The following is a 25,757-nucleotide window of genomic DNA, read 5'->3' as shown; positions in this document are numbered from 1 at the left end:
TCCCTTCTCTTCTCTCTTCCCTTCTCTTCCCTTCTCTTCTCTCTTCCCTTCTCTTCTCTCTTCCCTTCTCTCTTCTCTTTTCCCTTCTTTTCTCTTCCCTTCTTTTCTCTTCCCTTCTCTTTTCTCTTCCCTTCTCTCTTCCCTTCTCTTCTCTCTTCCCTTCTCTTCTCTTCCCTTCTCTTTTCTCTTCCTCTCTCTCTTCCCTTCTCTTTTCTCTTCCCTTCTCTCTTCCCTTCTCTTTCCTCTTCCCTTCTCTTTCCTCTGCCCTTCTCTTTCCTCTGCCCTTCTCTTTTCTCTTCCCCTCTCTCTTCCCTTCTCTTTTCTCTTCCCTTCTCTTTTCTCTTCCCTTCTCTCTTTTCTCTTCCCTTCTCTCTTTTCTCTTCCCTTCTCTCTTTTCTCTTCCCCTCTCTTTCTCTTCCCTTCTCTTTTCTCTTCCCCTCTCTTTCTCTTCCCTTCTTTTCTCTTCCCTTCTCTTCCCTTCTCTTTTCTCTTACCTTCTCTTCTCTCTTCCCTTTTCTCTTCCCTTCTCTATCCTCTTCCCTTCTCTTTTCTCTTCCCCTTCTCTTTTCTCTTCCCTTCTCTTCCCTCCTCTTCCTCAAAGAATGAGCAGTGCCTGGGAAAACACCGTTTTAAAAGAAAACACGCTATCAGACGGGCATTCTGCCTAACTTTCAAAGAAAACAACTAGTTAGACGAAACTTCATTGTAGCTTAAAGCAAAACTCCTCCGCTCCTACCAGCCACCCCTCCCGTCACGGTCCCCTCCCCTCTCCCTCCCCTCAGGCCGAGCCCGCGGGCTGCTCCCCCCTCCCTTCCCGCTCCTCCCTCCTCCCCCCTCCCACCGCGGGGGTGATTGACAGCCCTGACAGCCAATCAGAGCCCGCGATTCCCGCTTCCCGCGCCGCGATTGGCCGCGGGGGTAGCGGGGGGCGGGCCGAGCGCGGGGGCAGCGCCGGCTCCCGCTATTCGCCGCGGCCGCGGGACGGGGGGAGCTCGGTCGGTAGCCCCGTCAGTAGCCCACGCAGCCCCGTCGGTAGCCGGCAGAGGCGTCGCTTCTCTCCTCCCGCCTCGGGGGTCGCTTGCAAAATGGCTGAGGATCGCGACGACGCCTCGGAGCAGCTGGAGCAGTGGAAGGGCCGGCGCGGGGCGCAGGTGCCCGCGGGGCGAGGAGGGGAGGGAGCAGCCCGGGCCGGAGCGGGGGCTGGGCCGGCGGCGGTCACGGGCCGGGGTGGGTCCCGGTCCCGGAGTGGGTCCCAATCCATAGTGGGTCCTGGTCCCGGTGTGGGTCCCGGTCCGGAGTGGGTCTCGATTCCAGAGTGGGTCCCGATCCCGGAGTGGGTCCCGATCCCAGAGTGGGTCCCGATCCCAGAGTGGGTCCCAATCCATAGTGGGTCCTGATCCCGGAGTGGGTCCCGATCCCAGAGTGGGTCCCGATCCCGGAGTGGGTCCCAGTCCCGGAGTGGGTCCCGATCCCAGAGTGGGTCCCAGTCCATAGTGGGTCCCGGTCCCAGAGTGGCTCCCGATCCCGGAGTGGGTCCCAATCCCGGAGTGGCTCCCGATCCCGAGTGGGTCCCGGTCCGGAGTGGGTCCCGATCCCAGAGTGGGTCCCGATCCCGGAGTGGGTCCCGGTCCCGAGTGGGTCCCGATCCCAGAGTGGCTCCCAATCCCAGAGTGGGTCCCGATCCATAGTGGGTCCCTATCCTGTTGTAGGTCCCGATCCGGAGTGGGTCCTGATCTGGAGTGGGTCCTGGTCCAGTCTGGGTCCTGATCCCAGTGTGGGTCTCGCTCTGATGTGGGTTCCGCTCTAGTCTGGGTGCAGATCCCGGAGTGGGTCCCAATCCAGAGTGGGTCCCTATCCTGGTGTAGGTCCCGATCCGGAGTGGGTCCCGATCCGATCTAGTTCCCGATCCCGGTGTGGGTCCCGCTCTGGTCTGGGTGCTGATCCAGTGTGAATGTTGATCCGGTGTGGGTCCTGATTCCAGCGTGAGCCCTGATCCAGTGTGGGCTCTGACCCAGTCTGGGACCTGCTCCGGTGTGGGTGCCGGTCCCATGTGGGTCCCAGTCCATTCTGGGTGCCAATCCAATCTGGGAGTGGATCCCCATTCCAGTGTGAGTCCTGATTTGGTGTGGGTCCTGATCCGGTCTAGATGCTGATTTGGTGCAGGTCGTGGTCCGGTGCGGGTCGCGGTCTGGTGTGGGACCTGTTCTGCTCTGGGTGTTGGTCCAGTCTGAATGCTGATCCGATGTGGGACTCGATCTGATGTGGGTCCCGATTCCGGTCTGGGCGCCGCTCCAATCTGAGTCCTGATCTGGTGTGAATGCTGATCTGATGTGGCTGCTGAATCGTTCTGGGTCCTGATCCGGTAGGGTCCCGGTCCATTCTGGAAGCTGATCCAGTCTGAATGCTGATTTGGTGTCGGTTCTGGTCCATTCTGGATGCTGATCCATTCTGGTCCTGATCCGATGCTGGTGTGGGTGCCAAGTCTGGTGTGGTTCCCTCTCCGATGTGGGTCCCACTCCAGTCTGGATGCTGATCTGGTGTGGGTCCTGATTCAGTGTGGATTCTGGTCCAGTCTGGTTGTCGATCCAGTCTGAATGCTGATCCAATGTGGATCCCCATTACGGTCTGGGTCCTGGATTGGTCGTAGTGGGGATGTGTTGAGCTCTCATCTTGGAACACCCGTCGAAACCCAAGCACGGAGCCAGCTGGAAGGTGTAGCTCTGCCCCCGCAGCCGCTCCTTTGGGCAGGAATGGGGCTCCTCACCCTCCAGGTTTGCTTGTCCCTTGGCAGAGATTTCGTCTCAAATCACTTATTCACATTTTCAGTGCTATCGCAACGATAGAAAAAGCTGAGAAAGTAACTAGGGAGCAGTAGAAAAGGTGAGGTGCACTCAGCTGTATGTGTTGTTTACCAAACTGAAGTGAGTTGGGGCAACTGCTTGGCTGAAGTCAGAAGAACTTGTCGTCGACAGCAGGCACACAGTCTTCTGAAGATGTAGAATATACCCCCAAATACTTGATTAAATGCCTCAATGCTAAGAGAGTTGATTTCCCTTCTTCATCAAATCACTGCAAAGGTTTTGTTGACCAAAATGCCGTTTCTGCTCTGTATTTTCTGACAGAAATCTGTATTTGGCATGACATCCTTTTCCCACTGGCTATAGTAATCAGCAGTCTTGTAAGACACAAGTGGATGCCTTACTTCCCACTACTAGTAGTTGTTAAATCATCTTGATTTAATTTTTTTTTAACCCTCTTTTTTAAAAGGTACTGTATTAAAACTACTTGGGTAAATACATAAATGCTGTAAGAGTTGATTTCCCTTTCGTCTTCATCAATCACTGTGACAGTTTCTGCTCTGTATTTTCTGTCAGAAGGCTTTATTTGGCATTAAATCCTTTTCCTGACGGTTGTACTAAGCAGCAGTCTTGTAAGACACAAGTGGATGCCTCGCTTCCCACTCTTCATAGCTGTTAATTCATCTTAATTTTAATTTTTTTACTCTTCTAAAAGGTGCTGCGTGAAAACTACCTTCCAGTGATGAATTGTGACTTATCGTATTCTAGTAGGCTTTGTAATGTTTTCTTTTTGAAGCCTGAGAAATACTTCCATATGGATGTCAGCTTTTCTGTAACAAAGCCATATTTGAATAGAGGCCAAGGTTAATTTGAAGATTGGGAGGCAACCCGAAGTCTGTGTTGCATAAGGAGTCATGAGATCTTAAGTCCTCCCTACTTCCTATCTTATTAGAATTTTAAAGTGACTCGTATAAGGTGCAAAGTATCAGTAATGCTTGGAAGTATATACTTTGATGTGTGGTGTTTACAGCAGCTCTGACTAAATTCTCCTGGCTTTGTTTCTCTTCTTTCTGCCAAGGCAGGTTGGTGCTGTAATGAAAGACACATGCAGATTCAAAAGTTCTTGTCTTTTCAGGTCTTGACTGTGTGTGGCTCCCAACCATATGAAAATACACGCAGCAAACAACCTAGAGTCCAAAAGCAGTATGAGAATTCTTAAAACTACATTGTTTTTTTTTCTTTCTCCCTTCACTCAGATGCAACTTGTTTTCTATGTCCCACATAACATTATCCTGAAGCTAAAGTCAATATATCCTACCATTAAAAAAATTTTAATGTGAATGCTAGAAAGAACCTGTTGGAGAATCTGCATGCACAAAGGGGACTGTACAGCCACAGAGCTGCTAGCCCATAAAATCGTAGACTCAGAATGGTTTGGATTGGAAGTGACCTTAAAGCCCATCGAGTTCCAACCCCCCTGCCGTGGGCAGGGACACCTCGCACTGGATCAGGGGCTCCAAGCCCCATCCAACCTGGCCTCAAACACCTCCAGGGATGGAACATCCACCACTTCCTTCGGCAAACTGGACCACGGCCTTCCCCACCCTCACAGTAAAACATTTCTTCCTAATATCTCATCTAAATGTTTTTATAGATCTAGTTTCAAAAAGTTGTGGGTTTGGCTACTACTTGTAGTAGTCTTTAATGTTATCAGTACAGAAGAGCTGGTTTTTAAACTGCATTATAGCCTGTTGGTTTGAAAAGGGCTCTATTACCGCTACGAACCTTTATTCTTTCTTGCATGCATCATTTACAACTAATATGCAAGGGTTTTTTCTGCATTTGAGGTAATCACACAAAAGGTGTTATAAAGGCATAGGTGAATCAAAAGGGCTCCAGAAGTCTCCTTAAGACTAAGGATGCTTTTTATTTTCCTTCTGACTTCTATCAAGCTCTTGCAAAGTCTTTGGAGAGGAGATGGTCACAGCTGTAGGTGCGCTAGTCCTACCACTGCATAGTTAAACCTACTGGGCTGCTTAGAATTCATGAAGAACTCAGGATAAATAAGCTCAACGTAACTTTTGTGTTTCTTAGGGCACCAGGTGACGCTTGGTCACAGCTTCAAGATGATGTAAGTTTTGATGACTTTAAAAAGTCACTGTGTGGACTGGAGGGGTCTTTTGAGAACTATGTATCGTGTTAAAAAGGAGTTCCCAGAATCCAGTCCCCAAGTTTGCTTTTCTTAGAATTCTGGTAGTCAGAATTCATAAATGGTGCTGAGATTGCACAGGGGGTTTTTGGGTCACAGGCTGCCTTAGAGTGAGGATGAAGTCTGTGTGTGTAGAACGCTTGGGAAGGACAGAAATGCCTCTAATGGGTGATAGCACAAGGAAATCGGAGAGGTAAATCACAGTATCACTAGGTTGGAAAAGACCCACAGGATCATCGAGTCCAACCACTAAACCATGCTCCTCAGCACCTCATCAAATACAGGAGTTTAGGATGCCACTGGTAGGTTCTCTTCTTGTTGAGCACATTACAGCGATCTTGCCTGTCTTAAATGAGTGACAGTCATCAATATAAAAAGAAACAATGTATTTGTTTCACTAAAACTAATGTATTGAGTTTTCTCTGTGAGAACTTTGAAGCTTTTCACGAGCAAAGCCTATGAAAATAAAAGAAAAATATTGGTAGTGCTGCAAACTGTATTAAAAAGAAAAAAAAAAAGTAGTTCTCCCTAAGCAAACTTTGCAAAAATTTCTTGGCCAAGGAATTCAGTTAAAAATGTCGTGATGAGTGAGTGTTTTATAGACTCCTCGTCTGCTGACTGTACTATGTTCTAAGCAAGGACTCTTTAAAGCAGAGAGTTAGAATAGGTTTCAGCGAGGGTTGTTTGTAGCTTTCATACTTCAATATAGAAAAATATGTTGGGATAATGAACTGATGATACTATAATTGCACTGAGTGAATATCTTGAAGCGGAGTATTTTACATTTACTAGGCTGAATTATGGAATGGATGAATGAGCTTTTTCCTAAAGTTCCTGATATATGGTGGGGTCCTTGTTGCTTTAGTATATGAAATTAAATTCTAATTTGATGAGTTCATTTGTAATGATAATTTAAGCCATTCTGAGTTTAAGATCATGGCTAAAACATAAAGCATACCCATGTAAGGGTGCTAAGTTATATGGGTCCTGTATGTTAGGATATCACGTTAAGAAGTTGAATTCTTAGACTGGCTTGGGATGGAAGGATGGTGATTTCTCAAAGTGAGTGGTGATACAGCTTCTCACACTTTAAAACTGAGCAAAACACAGGGTAGGAATCATGTGAGATCTAAGCAGTGGAAAGAATACTGAGAACAGTTTCTACTCTTGCGTATTTCCAATGGCAAACAATAGGTAATGTTTGGATTTAAGGATTTTCCTTTGACTTAAGGATACTTTAAATAAAGTTAAAGTGATAACTTCCCTGTAGGCTTCTGAACATCATGTTCCTGTTTGTAATCCCATGGATTTTCTTTTGTAGCTGTTTCTACATGTCAGTGCAGGTGAGGATTTCTGGCACCCTGAAGTAGTTGAATTAATGCCTGTAGCTTCATAGCTTGTACCTTTATGATAATGAAGTGGTGAATGAAAAATGAAGACACGAGATATTTTGGGAATTCCACCCAGCTAGAGTAGCGTGTTGCATATTAGTAAGAAAACATTGGAAACACAGTTACCCCATCAAATGTCTTTTATGTGGTTATTCATGTAGCAGAGTTAAACAAAGGAGTGTATAACTCTGCTTGTATACTCTGCCCCATCCAGAATTCGTGGTATAGGTGTGAATAATTGTTCTTTTCCTGCCTTTGTGGGTTGCCTCTTGGGGGAAAACAATACCCTGGAGACTAGTCCAGTTCAGTGTACTCTTCCATGCAATACAAATCGGAATTTAGTCTGTTACAGCAATTGAATCAATTAAAGCAGAACTTAGATTGTCGATATAAAAAATAGGAACCCCATAAAGTCACTGATAGAATAGTGAAGGCCTCATTAAGAGTTATTTTTTCTTTCTCTTCACCATCCCTTTCCATTTATAGAACTTTAAAAGAAAGAGAGCTGGTCAGGAGTGGGTGAGTGAGTTTATTCTGGTGCACTTCTCATGGTTCAGGTGCTGGTACAAGAGGGTAGGATGGTGTGGATAGAGAGCCTGTACAGAAGCGTGTCAGTGTAGTGCAACCTGAAACTGTGGATGTAGCATTAACTGGTCGTAATCTGACTTGGATATTTGAGTTCACCGTGTTGCAAGCTATTTTCTTTTGGTTGCTTATTTCGCTTTGTACTAATTTCTGTTCTAAGTCCATTACAAACATCCCCTTGGCTCCTAACTCTTAATAAATGTGCTCCGGGAAAAAGTGACACCTGCAATCATCAGGTTGGTGGAGCTGATGTTCCCTTCTTGCTGATTTTCTGCAGTACCCAGTAAAATAGACTGTCACTTTAGAAGGGCAAATAACCCCATATGTCATGCAGATATGATGATTCCTCAGGTGCTTTTGCTTATAGCTCTTCCAGGCCAATAGCAGTCGTGGCTACTGCCTTTTAGTCTTTATGCTGTGTGACTACAGCTCTTCCCTGATGCCTCCATCCCTGTACTGACGTTACCTTCTTCCTCTCCTTTCTCCCTTCTTCCAAGCAGCTGCTTCTAATCTAGCTCCCTCTTCCCATCCTCCCCTGTTGAGGTGGGGCACAAACTGTACCTAAACTCATGTTTTAAAGCAGACACTTTGTATTTAAAGCAAGAGGTATAGTCTTAAAAATAATGTTTCTGAGCCATGGGAGGCATTCTGGGAATATACGTGACTTGAACTCTTCTTAAATAGCCCCAACATACTGTGATGTAGTTAGAAATCAATGTTTTCCATGACTAATTCCAGAATCTTATGTCATTTTGTTGTGTACTTGTTAATACATCCTGTGACACATGGTGCTTGAACAGACATGCAGACTGTATGGCTTAAATTTAGAGGGTTTTCCATTTCTGGTGATGCAATATTGACTATCTCTCACTTTCAGAAACCAGATGTCTTGACCACCGGTGCTGGGAACCCCATAGGGGATAAGCTCAACATCCTGACAGCAGGACCACGTGGACCTCTTCTTGTTCAAGATGTTATTTTCACTGATGAGATGGCTCATTTTGACAGAGAGAGGATTCCTGAAAGGGTTGTGCATGCAAAAGGGGCAGGTATGTTGAAAAACACCTACTTTTTCTCTGCGTACAGTTGGACTTTGAATTGCTTTTGAATTAACACATAGATTGTGACAGGTAAATAGCATCATTATCTATAATTACTTATTATAGATGATGATAAATAATAATATATCAACAACAGTGGTAAGGCCTCGTTTAAAAGAACTTGATGCCAAAGAGTGAAGCACTGAAAAATTGTTAAAAAAACAGGGAGAAAATGTAGTTATAGTCCTTAGATTTTTGTTGCATTTGTGTGGTATCCGCTTCCTCTATTTGTTCCTCCATAGTACTTCATTCCTCTGGAAGGGAAGACTTATTCATCTCTGGTTTAATGTCTGTTTCATGTTATTTAATAGATATTCTTGCTTTTGCCACCAGATGTATCTGTCAAAGCAACGTGATGATCTGACATTTAAATTAAAAATTAAAAAAATGAATCTTAGTAGGGAGGAACTGGCAACTGAGATTTTTATTACCTATTGCACTATAAGAAGAAAATACAGAACAGGCTTTTATTACAATGTGAAAAATAGCTCTGTGGGGTGGGAAGAACTTTGTTACTTCATCCAGCTTACAGGTGGACCAAAAATTCTGCAACACACATGGAAGACTACAGAAATACTTGTCTTGCTCTGAGATAAATAGGCAAATCTTGATAGAAGAGTATCCAAAACCTACTGTTTGTTATGTCACACGGTAGAAATGAAGTCTGTATTGCCACTGGGAACTGTAAACAGTCAGTTAAGGAGGGGAGAGTGAGCACCATGCAAATAGTAGTTTGTGTTAAGTAAATATTTTGTGAATAGAAATCGAGTATTTTAGTGCACAGATATGAACTGTGTTTAAACCAGCGTATTTCCATGTTTCCTTTTGACCTAAAGTTGTATCTTGGACCACAATGGAATTACAGAAGTGCTGTAGGTGGAAGGAAGGTGTCTAGATCTGATATTTTGAAATTACTTTTTTTCCAGGAGCCTTTGGCTATTTTGAAGTCACTCATGATATTACCCAGTATTGTAAGGCAAAAGTGTTTGAACACATTGGAAAAAGAACTCCAATTGCGATCCGATTCTCCACTGTTGGTAAGGCTCTGAAGTTATTTGTGCACAGTAGTTGAACCAAAAGCTATGTTTGCATTGTGGAACACTCCATGTACTTAAGGTAGTTTGAAATGCTTTTTGCCTGCCAATTCCTCCTCTGTGAATTTCCTTTAAACGATAAGACCTTAAACAGCTTCTGTCAGAACTCTCTGTGGACACTTCCCCTCTGGAATGTGAGAGAAAGGTTACTCTGAGCTATTTTTTTCTGATGGAAAGCTTGATTTGTTTCTGGTCAGATTGTAATGAACGCTTGAATCCTGTGGTTTAACAGTTGAAAGTTAAATACCTATGATATCTAATGGAAAAATATGGAATACCTCTTATAGTAGGAATATTTTGGGCATGAATGCTGTAAACTAAGTACTAGGTAAAGAAGAATAACCAATCTTCCATAAATAAACACTTACTACTTGAAGAGCTGAGTGCACAAACTAGCAAAATATTAATGCTATTAGTCAAAACGTGCATTATGATCAATATCATGTCTAATAGAGAAGGGGTCTTTCAAACCTTACATGTTAGTACTCCTAGCTGTATTTAAAAGAGAAGAAATGCTAATGAGGATTCAGCTCGGAAGTGATATTGGAGAGAAAGAAGTGCAACAAGGTTCAGAGAGCTGCTAATTTTGGCCTCCTGGCCCTTCCCTGTGTCTCCAAAACTTAAGGAGTCATGGAAAGTTATGGGAGAAAGTCACACAGCTGAGTTTGATCTGCGGACTGTGTGCTGCAGTGGGTTGTTGCACTAGTTCCTTTCCTTTCCCTGCTCTGTTTGAACATGTTTCTTCCTAGCTATCCCGTAGTACGCAGCTTTATTAATGAGAGCAAGTGTGTCCTTGTTATTTCATCATGATCTTTGGCATTAGCTGTTTCTGAACACTTCTGCAACGCCTCTGTTCAGATGTTGTGGTGTGCACTTTGTCTCTGGTATAGTGTTACCCATTGAAAGAACTGGTTTTGATAAAGCAGGAAGGGAAATGAAAGGGTTACAACTCTTATATAATAAGTTCCCTTTTTATTTGGCATGCTGTTTAGATTGCTGCTTTCCAAATGACAGCATTCACTCTGGGATTCAATGCACAAACTAATGTGGTTTTAGCTGATTCAACCTAATAATCTGATGTTGTCTCTGCTTGTGATAATGCAGATTCCACTCTTAATTGGTTCAAGTGGAGATGTTCGGTTTTTTTCTTTCTTTTAACTATGGCCCAGATGCTTGGGTGGGTGTCTGTTCACACTGTGGGAACTTCCAGTGCCTGAAGTATTGTTGAAAATATGCAAAATAATTCTTTTGTTTAGAAAATACTTAAATTAATAAAGCCCACACTTCAGCATTTTATGGCATATTCTCTTATTCTAAGTTTTTATGCTTGCAATTTGTATGTGTTTCCTATCATAACACTTCTGCATGTTCATTTGTTTCTTCAAGCTGGAGAATCTGGGTCGGCCGATACCGTTCGTGACCCTCGAGGCTTTGCAATGAAATTCTATACAGAAGAGGGGAATTGGGATCTCGTGGGAAATAATACTCCTATTTTCTTTATTCGGGATGCAATGCTGGTGAGTAAACACGGAAGGTGAGGGTACTTTGTGAAAAGAGTCTAAAAGTTGGTTCATCCTGTTCTTGCTTCTCTGAGAAGCAAAAACTGTTGTTTTGACACACTTAAATGTTGTGAGATTGTCTCAGTATATGACTTGAAAGGTTATTTCAAATAAAAAATCACTAAAAAATCAGATTTAAGAACTATAATACTTGATTACTTACATGGTTTTGTACCGTAAATAGCACACACATTTAGTTGTGTTTGCTAGTGCATATGCTGGTGTACTCAGCAAGTATGGTATCATCTTTTTAACTTCAGATCTGATCAGTTTTGGTGGTGTTCAAATCAGCTGTTTAACTCAGTAGACATTTCTTATTCTTTTCATTCTGAGTTTATTTAAAAAAAATACTTTAAAAGATTGTAAATCCTTTTAGTAAACCAGATTTTCTTTTTTTTTTGTCCTTCTAGTATTAGTTTACTAGAGGAGTGGGGGAGTTCTGCACAAACATTTTATACTATCTCTGTACTCATTTAGGGTCAGATATTCAGTAAAGTTTGAATTTGTACATCTGAAAAAATTTACCTCTCATTTTGTCGCTCACAAAATGACAGCGTTCTTTAATTCAAACTGCTTCTTTATCCTAATTGTAAATGTTTTACTTTATTTTACTGGTCTGTGAATGAATTTTGTGGCAGGAGGTGAATGATGATAGAAGATCATAGAATCATAGAACAGTTTGGGTTGGAAGGGTCCTTAAAGCCCACCCAGTTCCACCCCCTGCCGTGGGCAGGGGCACCTCCACTGGATCAGGTTGCTCCAAGCCCCATCCAACCTGGCCTTGAACACCTCCAGGGATGGGCCATCCATGACTTCTCTGGGCAACCTATTCCAGTACCTCAGAGGTTCGCATGGGCCCACCTCTTACCACTTTGTCTCATCTTTCAGCATGCCATTCCTTTCCCAGTGCAGTGTCTTGAAAAAAACTGGTTTTTGTCTTGTTTTGTACCAGGAATTGCTTAGTCTACCTCATGTAGTTTTGAAGTGTTACAGAGCTGTTTCTTATTGTTTTTCCTTCCTCCCTCCTCCACTTTGGAACAAATCAGTTTCCATCATTCATCCATAGTCAAAAGAGGAACCCTCAGACGCATTTGAAGGATCCAGACATGGTGTGGGACTTCTGGAGTCTTCGCCCTGAGTCTTTGCATCAAGTAAGGTTCTCCTTTGACTCTATCTTGTATGATTAAGAAATTCATGTTACGATATGACAACAAAAATTTTTAATGACCTCTTTTCCATATTTATCCGGGAGTGTGCATAATCTTCTAGGAACAGTAAAGGTGAAAGGTCTGCAATAAGTCTTAAGGCTGTTAGTGCATATATCTAGCCTTTTTTTCTGTTTATGACTCTGTGAAATGAGTAGGCTTCTTCTCTTTTCAGCATCATATTTTATACAGGGATAAAAGGGAAGTTGCCAAGTTCTGTACCACTGAAGCAGTGGAGATACCGATGAGCAACAAATGTTAGAGAACAGTGAAGTACTGGGAAAGTAATGCTATTACATAGAAGTTTATTTAAAGTTGTGTATTGTGAAGCACATTAGGTCAACTCCAAAACTAAGTAGAATTCATGGAGTGTTCTAATTATTCCAAAATGTGTTTGTGTCCCAGAATGTTACACAAAAAAAGGTTTTAATATAAAACTAAAAATGCAGTTGTATTTTTCTAAAAAGAAAATGGGTTCATAGAGAAGCCTTCCGTGGTTATTAATTGGAAAAAGAAGTACCACAAGCATTCTTTGTGATCCTAAACCTAAAGAAAAGCACTGTTTTGAATGTTTGCGTGGTGGTGCGTTTACTGCTTGAAGACTTTGAAGAACTGGTTGTTACTGACTTCAGTTTTCAGATTTTGTCTTTAACACAGAAAAAAAATTCTTATTTATATTTGTAACTGAAAAAACATTATCCATAGTTAGCTGCTCTGTGCTTATAGGGGAAATTATAACATTATCGTAGTTTAATGTCTTGTGCTTCACAAAATATTTCATGTGGGCATAAAACCCCACATAGGTTTAATTCACAATTGTTCTTTGTGCAAAACCAAAGCAGTCTTAGTTCATTAACACTCTTAAACTAGAAATTCCTCAAGGAATTCATACCATTAAGATAGTTTCCAGCGATGCAGTTAAGTGCAATACAGAACTTTGTTTTGAATGATTGCTTTATCCTTGAACTGGTGAGCCCATTAACAGTTGATCCTTCCCTTTAGGTGTCTTTCTTGTTCAGTGATCGTGGTATTCCTGATGGTTTTCGCCATATGAATGGATATGGATCCCATACTTTTAAACTGGTTAATGCCAGTGGACAAGCAGTCTATTGCAAATTCCATGTGAAGGTATTGGTGGTTTTTTCCAGTTACCTATTGCAAGTATACATCATATGGGATAAACCCAGTTTTAAATAGGCAATCTAAAAATGTTCTGTGGCTTGTCTTTTCTGAATTAAACTTGAATTGTTGGAGCATAGACTCAGACAAAGGGTGTGTGGATTTTTACATCAGTTCCTTGTGTTTAACAGATAGGAAGAGCATCGTTGTTCCTGCTATGACACAGTAGGTATTCATTGGACTATGACAAAGTCTTCTTTAGGGAACTGTCTCCTGATATGGGAGAACTATGTGGACTTGTGCGGTGAGCTCTGAGCGCCTAGGTCAGCTTAGTCCATTTCTGCCTTGTACTCCTGATGTGACTCCCTTGCTGTCATTCAGTGCAGATGCAAGAATCCTCTAGCCCTTTGGAAATGTGCTTTATTCAGCGTGTCCCTTTTTCATGTTCATGGCTACACCGTAGTCTGCATTCAACAGGTGCTTCTTCAGGTGGAAGTTCTCTCTGTCTGGATCTAGTTTTGATTCCTATTTATCTACCCGATATGAGCTGCATTAATCTAGTATTTTTTAAACTCAGTTTCCAAGAGCTCCACAGCTGAAGCTCACAGAACTTTTATGAGAAAGCCACATCAGTGTATCTCACTTGAAAACAACTTCCCTTTGAGATTTTAAAGACAATAGAGTTTCTCACCCAATTAGACATCTACCTTTGAAGCAAGACTTTGGAAACCATTATGTTAAGCTAAAAGAGGTTGTATAGCATCTTTTAGCCTTCGAGTTGTCAAAAGCTAATTAAAATGAGATTTTAGTTAGTGCTAAAGATGTCACAAATAGAGGTGGCGAGGTAGGATATGGACATTCACGTAGAACCCAGGACTTTCAGCCCTGAGGTAGGAAAAAGTGGGATGGAAAGGAAACAAACACTGCATCCTGTAAGGAGAGAGGTGAAACTGCTTTACTTGATGTTCTGCAGGGACCATAACTTCACATTTGATGTCTTGGATTCTGTGATAGAGCATTGCACATTTATTTCACCATTCTTAGAGAACTAATTTTTTATCTGGATGGCAGCTGTTGAGTGTCTTGGTAATCATGTTATTGGAGATTGGAAGAATGACAACAGCATTGTTGGATTCTAAGTTTTATTAAAGCATATAATAAATATATTTATTAAAGTTTATTAAAGCATATTTTTATAAAAGCATATGATGGGAACGGTTGGACTCGATGATCCGGTGGGTCTCTTCCAACCTGGTTATTCTGTAATTCTGTGATATTCTTATGAATGATTTCTGTCATACTTTCTGCACGTTGTAACTGGTGCTACTGCTTTTATTGCTTCTAGACTGACCAGGGCATCAAAAATCTTTCTGTTGAAGAAGCAGGAAGATTGGCTTCTACTGATCCTGATTATGCAATACGCGATCTTTACAATGCCATTGCCAAGGGAGACTTTCCATCGTGGTCCTTCTACATTCAAGTCATGACATTTGAAGAAGCAGAGAAGTTTCCATTTAATCCTTTCGATTTAACTAAGGTCTCTCTGATTCTGATATGAATGTTGAATTTTGGCTAGTTTAAGAAAGGTCGTGAGATCAAAATGCAGGAAATGCCAGGCTGGGCTTACCTATAAAAAAAAAGTGTAAGCATTTCTGTGGAGTAGCGCTGTTTTCTTACCAGATCCCATCAGCAGAGTTAGTCTGTCCTTTTTTATTCTTCGCTTCTGTTTAAGTGCACTCTTTATTTTATTTTCTGATGAGTCAGAAATTCTGGAGATGAAATTATATTGATGTTAAGTCAGATATTACTCTTTCTCAGTGAAATACGGCTAGGGCTTGATTCCAGGCCTGCATTTCCAAAGTGTGATCTCAGATGATACAGTCACACCCTGAGCTTGCTAGTTTTAAATGTTATTGATATGTCACTTCTGTTTGGTCTGATTTTATGTCAGACTTCTCATTCCTTGGAACAGCAATTATTAACATCAACTTGTATTTTTTTTGTTGGCAATTTGGGAGGGCAATATCAGAGGAAAGACTTTTGAACATGAAAATACAGGCTAAGATGACGAAGAAAAGGCTAATTAAGCTGGTTGCCTTTTCAAGTAGCTGAGAACAACCATCCTACCAGTTCCACCTACGATATTGCATTCCTAGGCATTTTTTCAAGTGCCTGTGGGTATTCCGTCCAAGTAGTAAGGCGTTGAGTTAAAGCTGGGATGATGAAATAAGTTGCATTAATACTCTGTATTAATTGCAAAAGACTTCTTAAAATAAGACATTTCTCAAAATGTTTGTTAGCAAAAAATACTTTTCTTTAGTAATCTATTTTCACAAGATGTTGCTGGGCAGCATGTGCCTGATTGATTATTTCAATCAACGTTATTAAGAGTTATGTAGCTTTAATGTATGTGTGTTGTCTTCTAGATCTGGCCCCATGGTGACTATCCTCTCATCCCTGTGGGAAAGGTTGTCTTGAACAGGAATCCTGTCAATTACTTTGCAGAGGTAGAACAGATGGCATACGATCCCAGCAACATGCCGCCTGGGATTGAACCTAGCCCTGATAAAATGCTGCAGGTAAACTGCAACGCAGATAACATTTTATGTAATTAACACCATGTTTGCTTTGCTGTTTATGAGAGCATCACCATTGCTGTTTGCATAGCAGCACTAGAATAACACAAAAGATGGAGAGCATCTGATTTTGTGGTTGTTTTTAATGATCACCCTTTGGTGTGCTCATTCAGAATTGAAATATATAGAGAATGGGAAAGAACTAAAGGAATAGAAAATGTAGAATTTAGAGGGCATCTGCAACAGCTGCCGAAGCTGATGGGGAAATCTGCCTGTCTGACAAAAATTATGGGATAAAACCATAGCAGCAGTGTGTATTTATTCATGCATTTACACTATTATCTTATAAACTCTTGTGAGTCTGAGAGGTGGACTTCATATGCTCTAAAATACAGATATAACTAATCCCCAGTACAAACCACAGGGCTATTCTTTGGAAGCAGTACTGAATTTCTTACAGGTAAAAATACTGCACTGTCTGCAGAGCAGTGGATGTTTGCATGTTATGCTTTTTCAGATTGAAACCTGATTGTTGTTTAAATTACATCCATGGAAACAAGAAGGTATTTTGACAGTTTTAAGTGGATAAACTCAAGAACCGTCATGGAGTTGTTTTGTTTCACCTCACTTTGCTCCCAGAATCTTCATGCTCAGAAACAAGCTCTTGTCTTGCCATCCAGGTGTCTCTAGAACTGCTTCACATTCAGTTCACTAATTAAATTTAAGGCACGGGTGGACGAGGTGCTAAGGGGCATGGTTTAGTGTTTGATAGGAATGGTTGGACTCGATGATCCGGTGGGTCTCTTCCAACCTGGTTATTCTATGATTCTATGATTCTAAATAGAGAACTGCCATATTCTAATGTGATCAACCCATTTTTACATCTCAGGTTGAAAATAGGTTGGAAAATATTCTATTATTCCTTAGTAGTATTTAGTACCATTACGTAGAGATGAAAATGACTGTGTGTAACCATTTTCCTGAACCTGTTCTGAAGGAGGAGATAGGTAGGAAATACCCAAGCTGCATAAATGCAATTCAACCTGCTGTTCCTCACTGATATTACAGCCAAAGTGGTTTGCGTCCAATTGTCGCTTCCGATATGACCTAAAGTATATAAAGAATATATATGCAAGGGAAACAGCCTTGAAGGGGGCCTACAAGAAAGCTGTAGAGGAGCTTTTTACAAGGGCATGTGGTGATAGGGCATGTAGTAGGAGGGGGAATGACTCTAAATTGGAAGAGGAAGGTTTAGATTAGACATTAGCAAGAAATTCTTCACAGTGAGGGTGGTGAGACACTGGAACAGGTTGCCCAGGGAAGCTGTTGATGCCCTGGAGGTGTTCAAGGCTGGGTTGGATGGGGCCTTGGGCAGCCTGATCTAGTGGGAGGTGTCCCTGCCCATGGCAGGGATTGGATCTAGATGGGCTTTAAGTTCCCTTCCAACCCAAACCGTTCTTTGATTTTCCCTTTTACTATTTAATGCATAATACTTTGAACTGGGGGAGTGATCTCTTTCAGCAAGTAGTAGTTAATATTTGCAATAAATATTTTAGGGTCGTCTTTTCTCATATCCTGACACTCACAGACACCGTCTGGGACCGAACTACCTACAAATTCCTGTGAACTGCCCCTTCAGAACTCGCGTGGCCAACTACCAGAGGGATGGACCGATGTGCGTTACTGACAACCAAGGTAATTATGAAAATATCTCTAAATGTAATGGTACTTATGCATGTAGTGCAGAATTCTTTTCTGTTCATAGGAGATTTAAGGTATTTGCAAACCAGCTCATTTTATTGGGTATTACTAATTTTTACACTGTGCAAAATGCTACCTTTTCCCTTCATCCATTCAGTGTCTCTTGTGACTTTCCCCCAAATCAAACATCACTGTATTACTTCTTGAGCTTCAGACTTTCCAGTCTGTCATTTTCATTTTATATGAAAACTGTTCCTTACCTTTCATACTTAATTTTTTAATACCTTTCCCTGTATTACTGGATCCTTTTTGAGTTTAGTTGTTAGAAATCCACCATATGCTTTTTTCTGTAGAGTGCCCTAACTTTGTCCATGTGCCATTCCAAATAGTTTCTTTAACTCAGTGCTCACCAGCAATCAGAAAGCAATTTAATTCAAAATAACCACACACATTTAAGATCTGTTTCGTGATGAGTAATGTATCTTTGAACCCATGATTTGTGCGTGTATAAAGCTTGATATATTTGCTCCCTTTTCAGGTAACTTTATGAATGTTGAATTTTTGAGAACAGATCCTTGAGAAGGGTCTACCTGATCAGTTCTTACTGCAAGGAATGACCTTTTATTCCTCTGTTTCTTATGTTCTTAATGCTAAATGACAAGATACTTTGTTCCTGTTATCTCCTGTTTGAGGAATCTTGTTGAAAGCATTCTTAAATCTCAATAAGCTGTAGTGCCTTCTTCACCCTTATTCAATTATCCTCTATCTCTCTTGTTGGTCTTGTACAAGTGTTGAGGATCAAAACCTTGCTGTAAAGCACAAGCATGCTCCTGTAGGTTACAGAATGCATTCTCTACGTCTTTAAGACTTTAAAAAAAGAATGTGGCATAAGTTTCCTTATAGAAAAAGCCATCTGCAAAGTAGAATCTGAACTATAAGTGTTTTTCGGTGCTATGTATGTAACTTCTCCTTGCTGCAAACAGACGCATTTTACTTTTTTATCAGTGGGGGGAAAGGAGTTTTCTTCTTGGTTCCTGAATGGCAGAATGTTTGTCATCTGTACATACTTATTTAGAATGGGTGCATAACTCGTCTGTTAATCCAGGGAAGGAGTCTTTCTTTGGAAGTTTGGACGGGGGTGGCAAGTTTTAAGGGCATTAAATCCAAGTGAAGCTTGTGGTGTGTTTAAAAACCTGGAGTTAGGCCTTTAGGAGAAAGGGGATTTGCAGAACACCCAGTTTAAGTTCCTTTAAACACTTTTAGAAACATGCTTGTTAAAAGGGACTTAGAACTTTTTCAGTTACTTATTTAAATTGAAAAAATGTGCTTGAGAAATGCTTTCACAGAAGTTAATTACTACCTTTCTATTTCTACTTCTAGGCAAAAGTCTAATCTAAAAATGAGAGATGGCCTGAATGTTTTTAAGAAATCTGTACTTGCACTTTTTAAATTTAAAAACTGACTTTCATGTACTCAGTTCCCTTTGTTAAGCTGCAAGAGCATAAATGCCAGGAACAGGGCCTTTAATTTCATCTCTGTTCAGCAGAACGCTGTGTTCTGTCAGCATTTGCCCAATAGTGACTGTTTTACACCTGGGAGTAAACAAAGATATACTTAAGCTGTGCCTCGTGCCAAAAACACTGTATTCCTCTGGGCTATGAAGTCTATTTTAATACTTGCTGAGGGAAGGAAATATTGGGAAAACAAGCTGCTCCTGTCCAAGAACAGATAAGAAGTTTGTTTTTATGCAGTTCTGGTAGTTCACTGTTTTTAAAATACGCCCCCCCTACACAGTTAAGATCAGTAGTACTTCTGCTGTGCAGGTAAAGGACTATTTTCTTGGGTTTTATGATGTCTTGGACTAAAACTTTGTGTGACTCCTACGACTTTGTCTATTAAAATTGTCTGTGCAGTGTTGTTGAGAGCAGCCATTGCTTCTTATTTCTGAAACAAATCAGTTTTCCCCCCCAAATGGTATTGAGTTCATAGTAAGTGCTGTTAAGTACTGGCTGAAGACACAGCTGTATGTTGACAGAAAAGTGCTGACAACTGTTTTGGATAAAGTGAATAGTAACTGGGTCATTGTTTTTTCCTAGAAGAACCTAAATCAATCTGTCTTCTGACTTAATCTGAGAGAGCTGCCATCTGATTGTTTTGCCTTAGCGTGGGGTTTGTTTGTTTTCAGGTGGTGCCCCAAACTATTATCCCAATAGTTTCAGTGGTCCGGAAGATCAGCCCACGGTAAAGGAGAGCCGCATGAGTGTTTCGAGTGATGTGCAGCGCTTCAACAGTGCAAATGAAGATAATGTGACTCAGGTACGATGTGTGAAAAGCTTTTATATTGCTTAGTATGTAAGATGAGATTAGATAATATTCATAAGAATCATTCAAAGACGACATCTCTCTGAAGCGTCTGGGCTAACCTGAAGTTCAACTCTCATGAGAGCTTGGAAAGTCTCCATACAGGTTAATTTAATGAATAATTCAAGTTTCGCTGACAGGAGAGTTAGTGAATTCCCACAGGCCTTTGCGATCCATATCCTGGACACAGATATTTAGAGGTTGTGACTTTCTCCTTGCAGTCGGTGACTGCTGATATTCAAACTAGAGTATGCATGTAATGTCACAGTCATCAGTTCCTGAATTGGACCCTGATACCTTTCCTTGTTTCCATTCATTCAATACACAACAGTTATTCCAAACTAGAAATGGAAAGAATTGGTAGCAGATTTTGAGAAAAAACATCAGCCAAAAAGTGGTTACCTTTTGAGTTTAAGTGTTTTGCTTATTTTAAGTGTTGCCTGAATAATAAATGAAAGCTATTCTTTCAACTCTATTAAGTATTATTGCCTGTCACATGCTTTTGGGCATTTAAAAATCTTTATTTCCAATCATAAGGTGAGAGACTTCTATACCAAAGTGCTGAAGGAGGATGAACGCCAAAGGCTGTGTAAAAATATTGCTGATCATCTTAAAGATGCACAACTCTTCATTCAGCAGCGAGCTGTAAGTGGCCTGTTTGGTTTTATCCTTTGCCTTTTATTCCAGGTTTTCCTGTAGTCTAGTAACTTTGTCAAAATGGCAATGTGCTTATAGGAAGGAACATCAGGAATTCTCCAAGAAGGATATTAAGTTCCCCAGCATAAGAAGGATATGGAACTGTTGGAATTTGGAGGGCCACAAAGATGATCCGAGGGCTGGAGCACCTCTGCTATGAGGGTGGACTGAGAAAGTTGGGGTTGTTCAGCCTGGAGAAGAGAAGGCTCTGGGGAGACCTTAGAGCAGCTTCCAGTACTGAAAGGGTCTCCAGGAAAACTGGGGAGAGGCTTATTGCAAGTGCATGTAGTGATAGGATGAGGAAGAATGGACATTAGGAAGGTATTCTTCATGATGAGGGTGGGGAGGCCCTGGCTCAGGTTGCCCAGAGAAGTTGTGGCTGCCCCATCCCTGGAAGTGTTCAAGGCCAGGTTGGATGGGACCTTGAAGCCCCTGATCTAGTAGGAGGTGTCCCTGCCCATGGCTGGGGGTTTGGAACTGAATGATCTTTAAGGTCCCTTCCAAACCAAACCATTTTATGATTCTGTGATTGAAGAAGGCAACTTCTAGATTTTTCTTAGGCAGGAATTACCAATGCCGAACACTCAAATATTTGCATATTTACCTAACATAAAAAATGTTAAATACATGTTAAAATGTTAACACATGTTAAAGTGACATTTTTCCTGATGGAAAGAATGGGGTTGATGTTGAACATCAAGGCTGTCGTTATGTGTTTAGTTTGGGGTTTCAGAAATCAAGTGGCTACCAGTATAACACTTTGCTCTAAACAAGGAAAGGACAGTGAGGGCCAAGGTGGTGTTGAATCTCTATCCTTCCCAGTCATTCTTTGTTTAGATCAGTAGAACTGTGTGTGACATGATAGAAATAGTGTCAGAAACGGCTGAGAGAGCTGGGGTTGTTCAGCCTGGAGAAGAGGAGGCTGAGGGGAGACCTCATTGCTCTCTCCTACTCCCTGAGAGGAGGTTGTGGAGAGGAGGGAGCTGGGCTCTTCTCCGAAGGGACAGGGGACAGGACGAGAGGGAATGGCCTCAAGCTCCACCAGGGGAGGGTCAGGCTGAACATTAGGAAAAAACTTTTCACAGAAAGGGTGATTGGGCACTGGAACAGGCTGCCCAGGGAGGTGGTTGAGTCACCTTCCCTGGAGGGGTTTAAGGGCCGGGTGGATGAGGTGCTGAGGGACATGGTTTAGTGTTTGATAGGAATGGTTGGACTCGATGATCCGGTGGGTCTCTTCCAACCTGGTGATTCTATGATTCTATGTTCAGAGCTCCTTTATGGCTGGTCAGAATTAAACTTTTAGAAAAGAGTTTTCATCCTGCTTTTCTTTCTCATGGTATGTACTGCTTGTAGACCAGAGAGCAGAAAATGTGTCTGAGAGTAGATTTGAAGTGGAGGAAAAAAAATTGTTGTTGCCTTTTCTGTTCTATCTTCCTGCTTAGGTGAAAAACTTCACTGACGTTCATCCTGACTATGGTGCCCGTATTCAGGCTTTACTGGACAAATACAACGCTGAGAGGGGGAAAAAGGTATGCAAGGGATTGCCGTAGTTGAATTTGGGCTGGCTGTGAACTGCCTTTGCATCTCTTGTAAACCAAACAAAGTGAGAACTTGGTCTTGCTTTGAATGGCAGAAGTCAGTGCATGTAGAATTACAAAATGAGGAAACATCACTCTAATTACATTTAATTAAATGATGGTTACCCAATGGCCTACAATTATTTTGTTTCAGTTGTGTTTTTGTAAGGCTTTTGGAAGATAACTGTACAGGATATGCAACGTGTTCAGGTTGCTTCTTCAGGCCAAATTATTACCCACTCTTTATAATGGTAACAAAACATTTCCCCAGGCTTTTCCTGGGCTCAGTGCTTGCCACACAGAATAACAATGTTGTTGCTTCAAGTACTCATTTTTCTCTGACGTTCCCATAACTACTTTTAATGGAACTTGCTCTGAATATTTCTTTTGTGTTATTTTTAGGATGTAATTAGGACCTATACCCGGCCCACATCTCATGTGTCTGCTAAGGAAAGATCCAACTTGTAAGATGAAGGAAGCTCTATGAATTTTGCATCCTTAGAACTGCGGGACAACCTGTTGAAGATGGTAATGAATATAGCAAACTTGCGCACAAATACAGCAATGTTTTACAGGCTTGGTTTATTAAGCATTCAGGTGCCTGTATCTGTATTGGAAACTAGGTAACATAAGCTAACGATCCTAGTGCCTTTCAACACTTTACTGCTTGTTAACAACATATGCTGTTCTTAAGGGAATTAATGATTAAAAACTGTCTTCATTTCTAGGAGCAAGCATAAACTTAATCAGAATAATGTTTCATTTTTTTATTTCAAAACTTTCCTGGCTAAATCACACGATAAAACTTCTGTGATAACAGTGATTATCCTTATAGATAAACCTGTTCATGTTAAAAAGTGGATGTTGCTCAGTATTTCTAATAAAATAGTTCTCAGTGTCAGTAGACACTTGAATTTCATTTTTGGCCTTCCAGGAGTAAAATGCTGTGCAGTAGTTCAAGTAAAATGTTGGTTATATCTCATTCCTTATGATGAAAATGAAGCTAACTAGAAAGTTTAATCTCACTATATCTAAGTTCTGTTCTCAATATATAAGATAACCTTTGCTTAGTAATGCTGGGTTGGGGTTTAACAGACTTGAGGGAAATAGGAAAGATATTTTCTTACTACATACACTTCACAACTAAATTGATTGCATTGTACAGTTCTTTGGCAGGAGGAATTGTTCTTTCTGATCTGTAAGAATTGAAATGAAAAAATACTACTCTTCCAAGAGTCTGAGAAATTAACCTCCAAATTCACAAATATTTTTATCTTGGCCAAATTCAGGCTCAAGCACTTTCAAATGGCTCCAGAAATTCTGTTCTTCTACTGCCATAATCTAATATTGCTCTGCATTGAACAAGCCAGAGCTAGTTTTTGGAGTTAGACTTAAATTTAAGTGGCTTGTTTGGATGAATGTGGTTATCTGCTCCTAGATATACATATAAAACCTGATTCGGGGCATGTTATAATGTCCCCTAGTACCTGCAATTTAGTTAATCAGTGCAAAAGATCCCTTTGGATTGAAAAGTGTGCTCTGTTATTATTCCTTAGATCCAAAGAAGTTTCTTTAGCTTAGTAATATTCTTTTGTCTTCAGTCTTGGTAATTAGTGTCCAGGCTGACTGTTGGAGTTTGGAATGAAAATCTGTCATACCAAAGCAGTTTTAGAAATGTAGGATCAGACAATTCACTACATGCCTAAAGACCTGGCAATTTTAATAGCTACTCTGCTAATTCCTTCTTCCTAAAGAGAAAGATCAGTGTATGTTTGTAATGAATCCACTTCCCAGCTGCACAGCATCACCTCATGTTTACCTTGTTTCCTTGTTTGCCTGCTGATACTGCCTCAGTAGTTTTTGGACTGGAGAAAGAAGGAATGATGATATGAAGAATTTCAGAGCCCAGCTACCAGCTCTTAAGCCAATGTTATACAAATTTCAACTCGTAGCAGGTTGGTTTTTTTCCCACTATTCAGTGCATTTCTGGGTCTGTCTAGAGCTGTGATTTTTGTAGGAGTATTTGCCTGACTTGGAATTTAAATGGTTACTGGCATTCCAAGAAGGGATGGCAGATAAAGAAGAGTGGATACCAAGTGCTGTTCTCCTAAATTGTAGAAAGCTGCTACTTCTTCAACTCATTCTACTAACCTATAGTGAAAATTAGCTGTGATATAGATGCAGTAAATAATACAAACTGATAGAGTACTCTGTTCTGGGATTCAATTGGATTTTCACCTGATCAGGCAGGCTTAATCTTTAATTTTGTTTGTGTCTGCTAAATGAATTGTATTGTCTTTCTCTCCTATTTCTGAAATAAAACTGAATTTAAAGATCTCTCAGCAATATATTGTTTGTTTGCTCTGCAGATGTTTTCAAGTAGTTTATTTTAATCTAGAAATTCAGACCATCATCTGTGTTCTGGAGATTGTGTGGAAACTGTTGATGTTTTGGGTAATTGGTACCTATTTCAGAATTTTATTTGGCCAGCACAGGCCTTGACTGCCAACAACAGCCTTGGGCTCAAGGCTGACCTTTGGAATTCATGTGCAGGGGCCAGGCATTAAGTTCTGCTCAGCAATGATATGTGAAATTACTTGTTAGCAGCCTTCCCTTTAATTTCCTAAGCCTTTACAGAAGGGAATGCTGTGGTCCAGCAGTTCCTACCATTGTGTGTGTCTTACAGGTGGGAAAAAGTTGCTATCTTGCTTTGTAGAGTTGGACTAAAGCACTTGAAGCGTGTCAAAGCTGCGTCTGTATTGCCCAAACGTTCAGTTCTGGTTTTCTTATTGCAGTTCCTTCTTGCCTACATCGCCACTTCTTCTTTCCCGGTAAGGAACCGTGTGCCTCCTACCTCGCTGTGCAATGTTGGGTGGCCTCCACCAACCAGTGGATAAGGACCCACGTGGTGGAAAGGGCGCTGTGACATGACCTTGGGGAGGTTTTAGTAGAGTGTTTAATATGGATGGCTGGTTTATTAACTCTCTGGGTGGCCTTTAGCTGACCATGCCTGTAAATGGCTATCGCTGATAAATCCTGCTGGAAGTTACTCTACTTTAGAGTAGCGTTTAGGTTAAAATTTGGTTGGATCAAGTCAGAAAAAAAAAAAACAGTACTAGGGAATGAGGAGAAGAGAGGACACGACTTGTGCAGTAGCATGGAGGGGCACAGAACAGGCTCTGTAGGTTGTTCTGTAGCTGCCTTTGTTCTGAAGCGCCTAGAGTCTTGGGCAGCACTGGAAGAACAATAATGCTTTTTCTTCAAATAAGCTAGATAATAAATCCATTTACAGCTATTCAATTTGAGAATAAGTAAACTTTACATGGTATGGTGCACTCTCACTTGTGTTTCAGCATTGTGTTGTGCTCAAGTAAAATCCAATATTCCTTTGGCAGGTTGTTGCAATACAGTTTTCTATTGTGTGTGAAGGAGAATAGCTTTCCTGTTAATGTTTTATTTTAAATGCACGTCTGTAGCAGCTGTTTGAATGGATCCAGAGAAGGCCACAAAAATGATCAGAAAGCTGGAGCATCTCTCCTATGAACACAGCCTGAGAGAGTTGGGGTCTACAGCCTGAGAGAGTTGGGGTCTTCAGCCTGGAGAAGAGAAGATTCTGGGGAGATCTTATTGTGGCCTTTCAATATTTAAAGGGGGCTTATGAGAAAGATGGGGATAAATTTTAACAGGGCAATAGGACAAAGTGTAATGGTTTTAAACTAGAAAAGTGTTATATAGGGAAGAAAAGTTTTACAATGGGGATTGTGAAACGCTAGCACAGGTTTCCCA

General features: G+C 41.3%; 1 protein-coding gene across 1 annotated transcript; it reads left to right on the top strand.

Annotated features, from left to right (window-relative positions):
• The first annotated feature begins 983 nt into the window (after nt 1–983).
• CAT (catalase) lies at nt 984–24,308 on the top strand. The gene is made up of 13 exons (XM_069857373.1): nt 984–1,151; nt 7,861–8,032; nt 9,010–9,120; nt 10,564–10,694; nt 11,783–11,887; nt 12,944–13,069; nt 14,406–14,597; nt 15,487–15,639; nt 17,193–17,331; nt 19,523–19,653; nt 20,236–20,343; nt 21,837–21,923; nt 22,374–24,308. The coding sequence occupies exons 1-13, from the start codon at nt 1,086–1,088 to the stop codon at nt 22,437–22,439; spliced, it is 1,587 nt and encodes a 528-aa protein (XP_069713474.1). The 5' UTR covers nt 984–1,085; the 3' UTR covers nt 22,440–24,308.
• Nucleotides 24,309–25,757: the final 1,449 nt, after the last annotated feature.

The sequence above is a fragment of the Phaenicophaeus curvirostris genome, chromosome 5, assembly GCF_032191515.1.
Source record: "Phaenicophaeus curvirostris isolate KB17595 chromosome 5, BPBGC_Pcur_1.0, whole genome shotgun sequence".
Lineage (NCBI taxonomy): Eukaryota > Metazoa > Chordata > Aves > Cuculiformes > Cuculidae > Phaenicophaeus > Phaenicophaeus curvirostris.
This window is presented reverse-complemented; position numbering and strand designations above follow the sequence as displayed.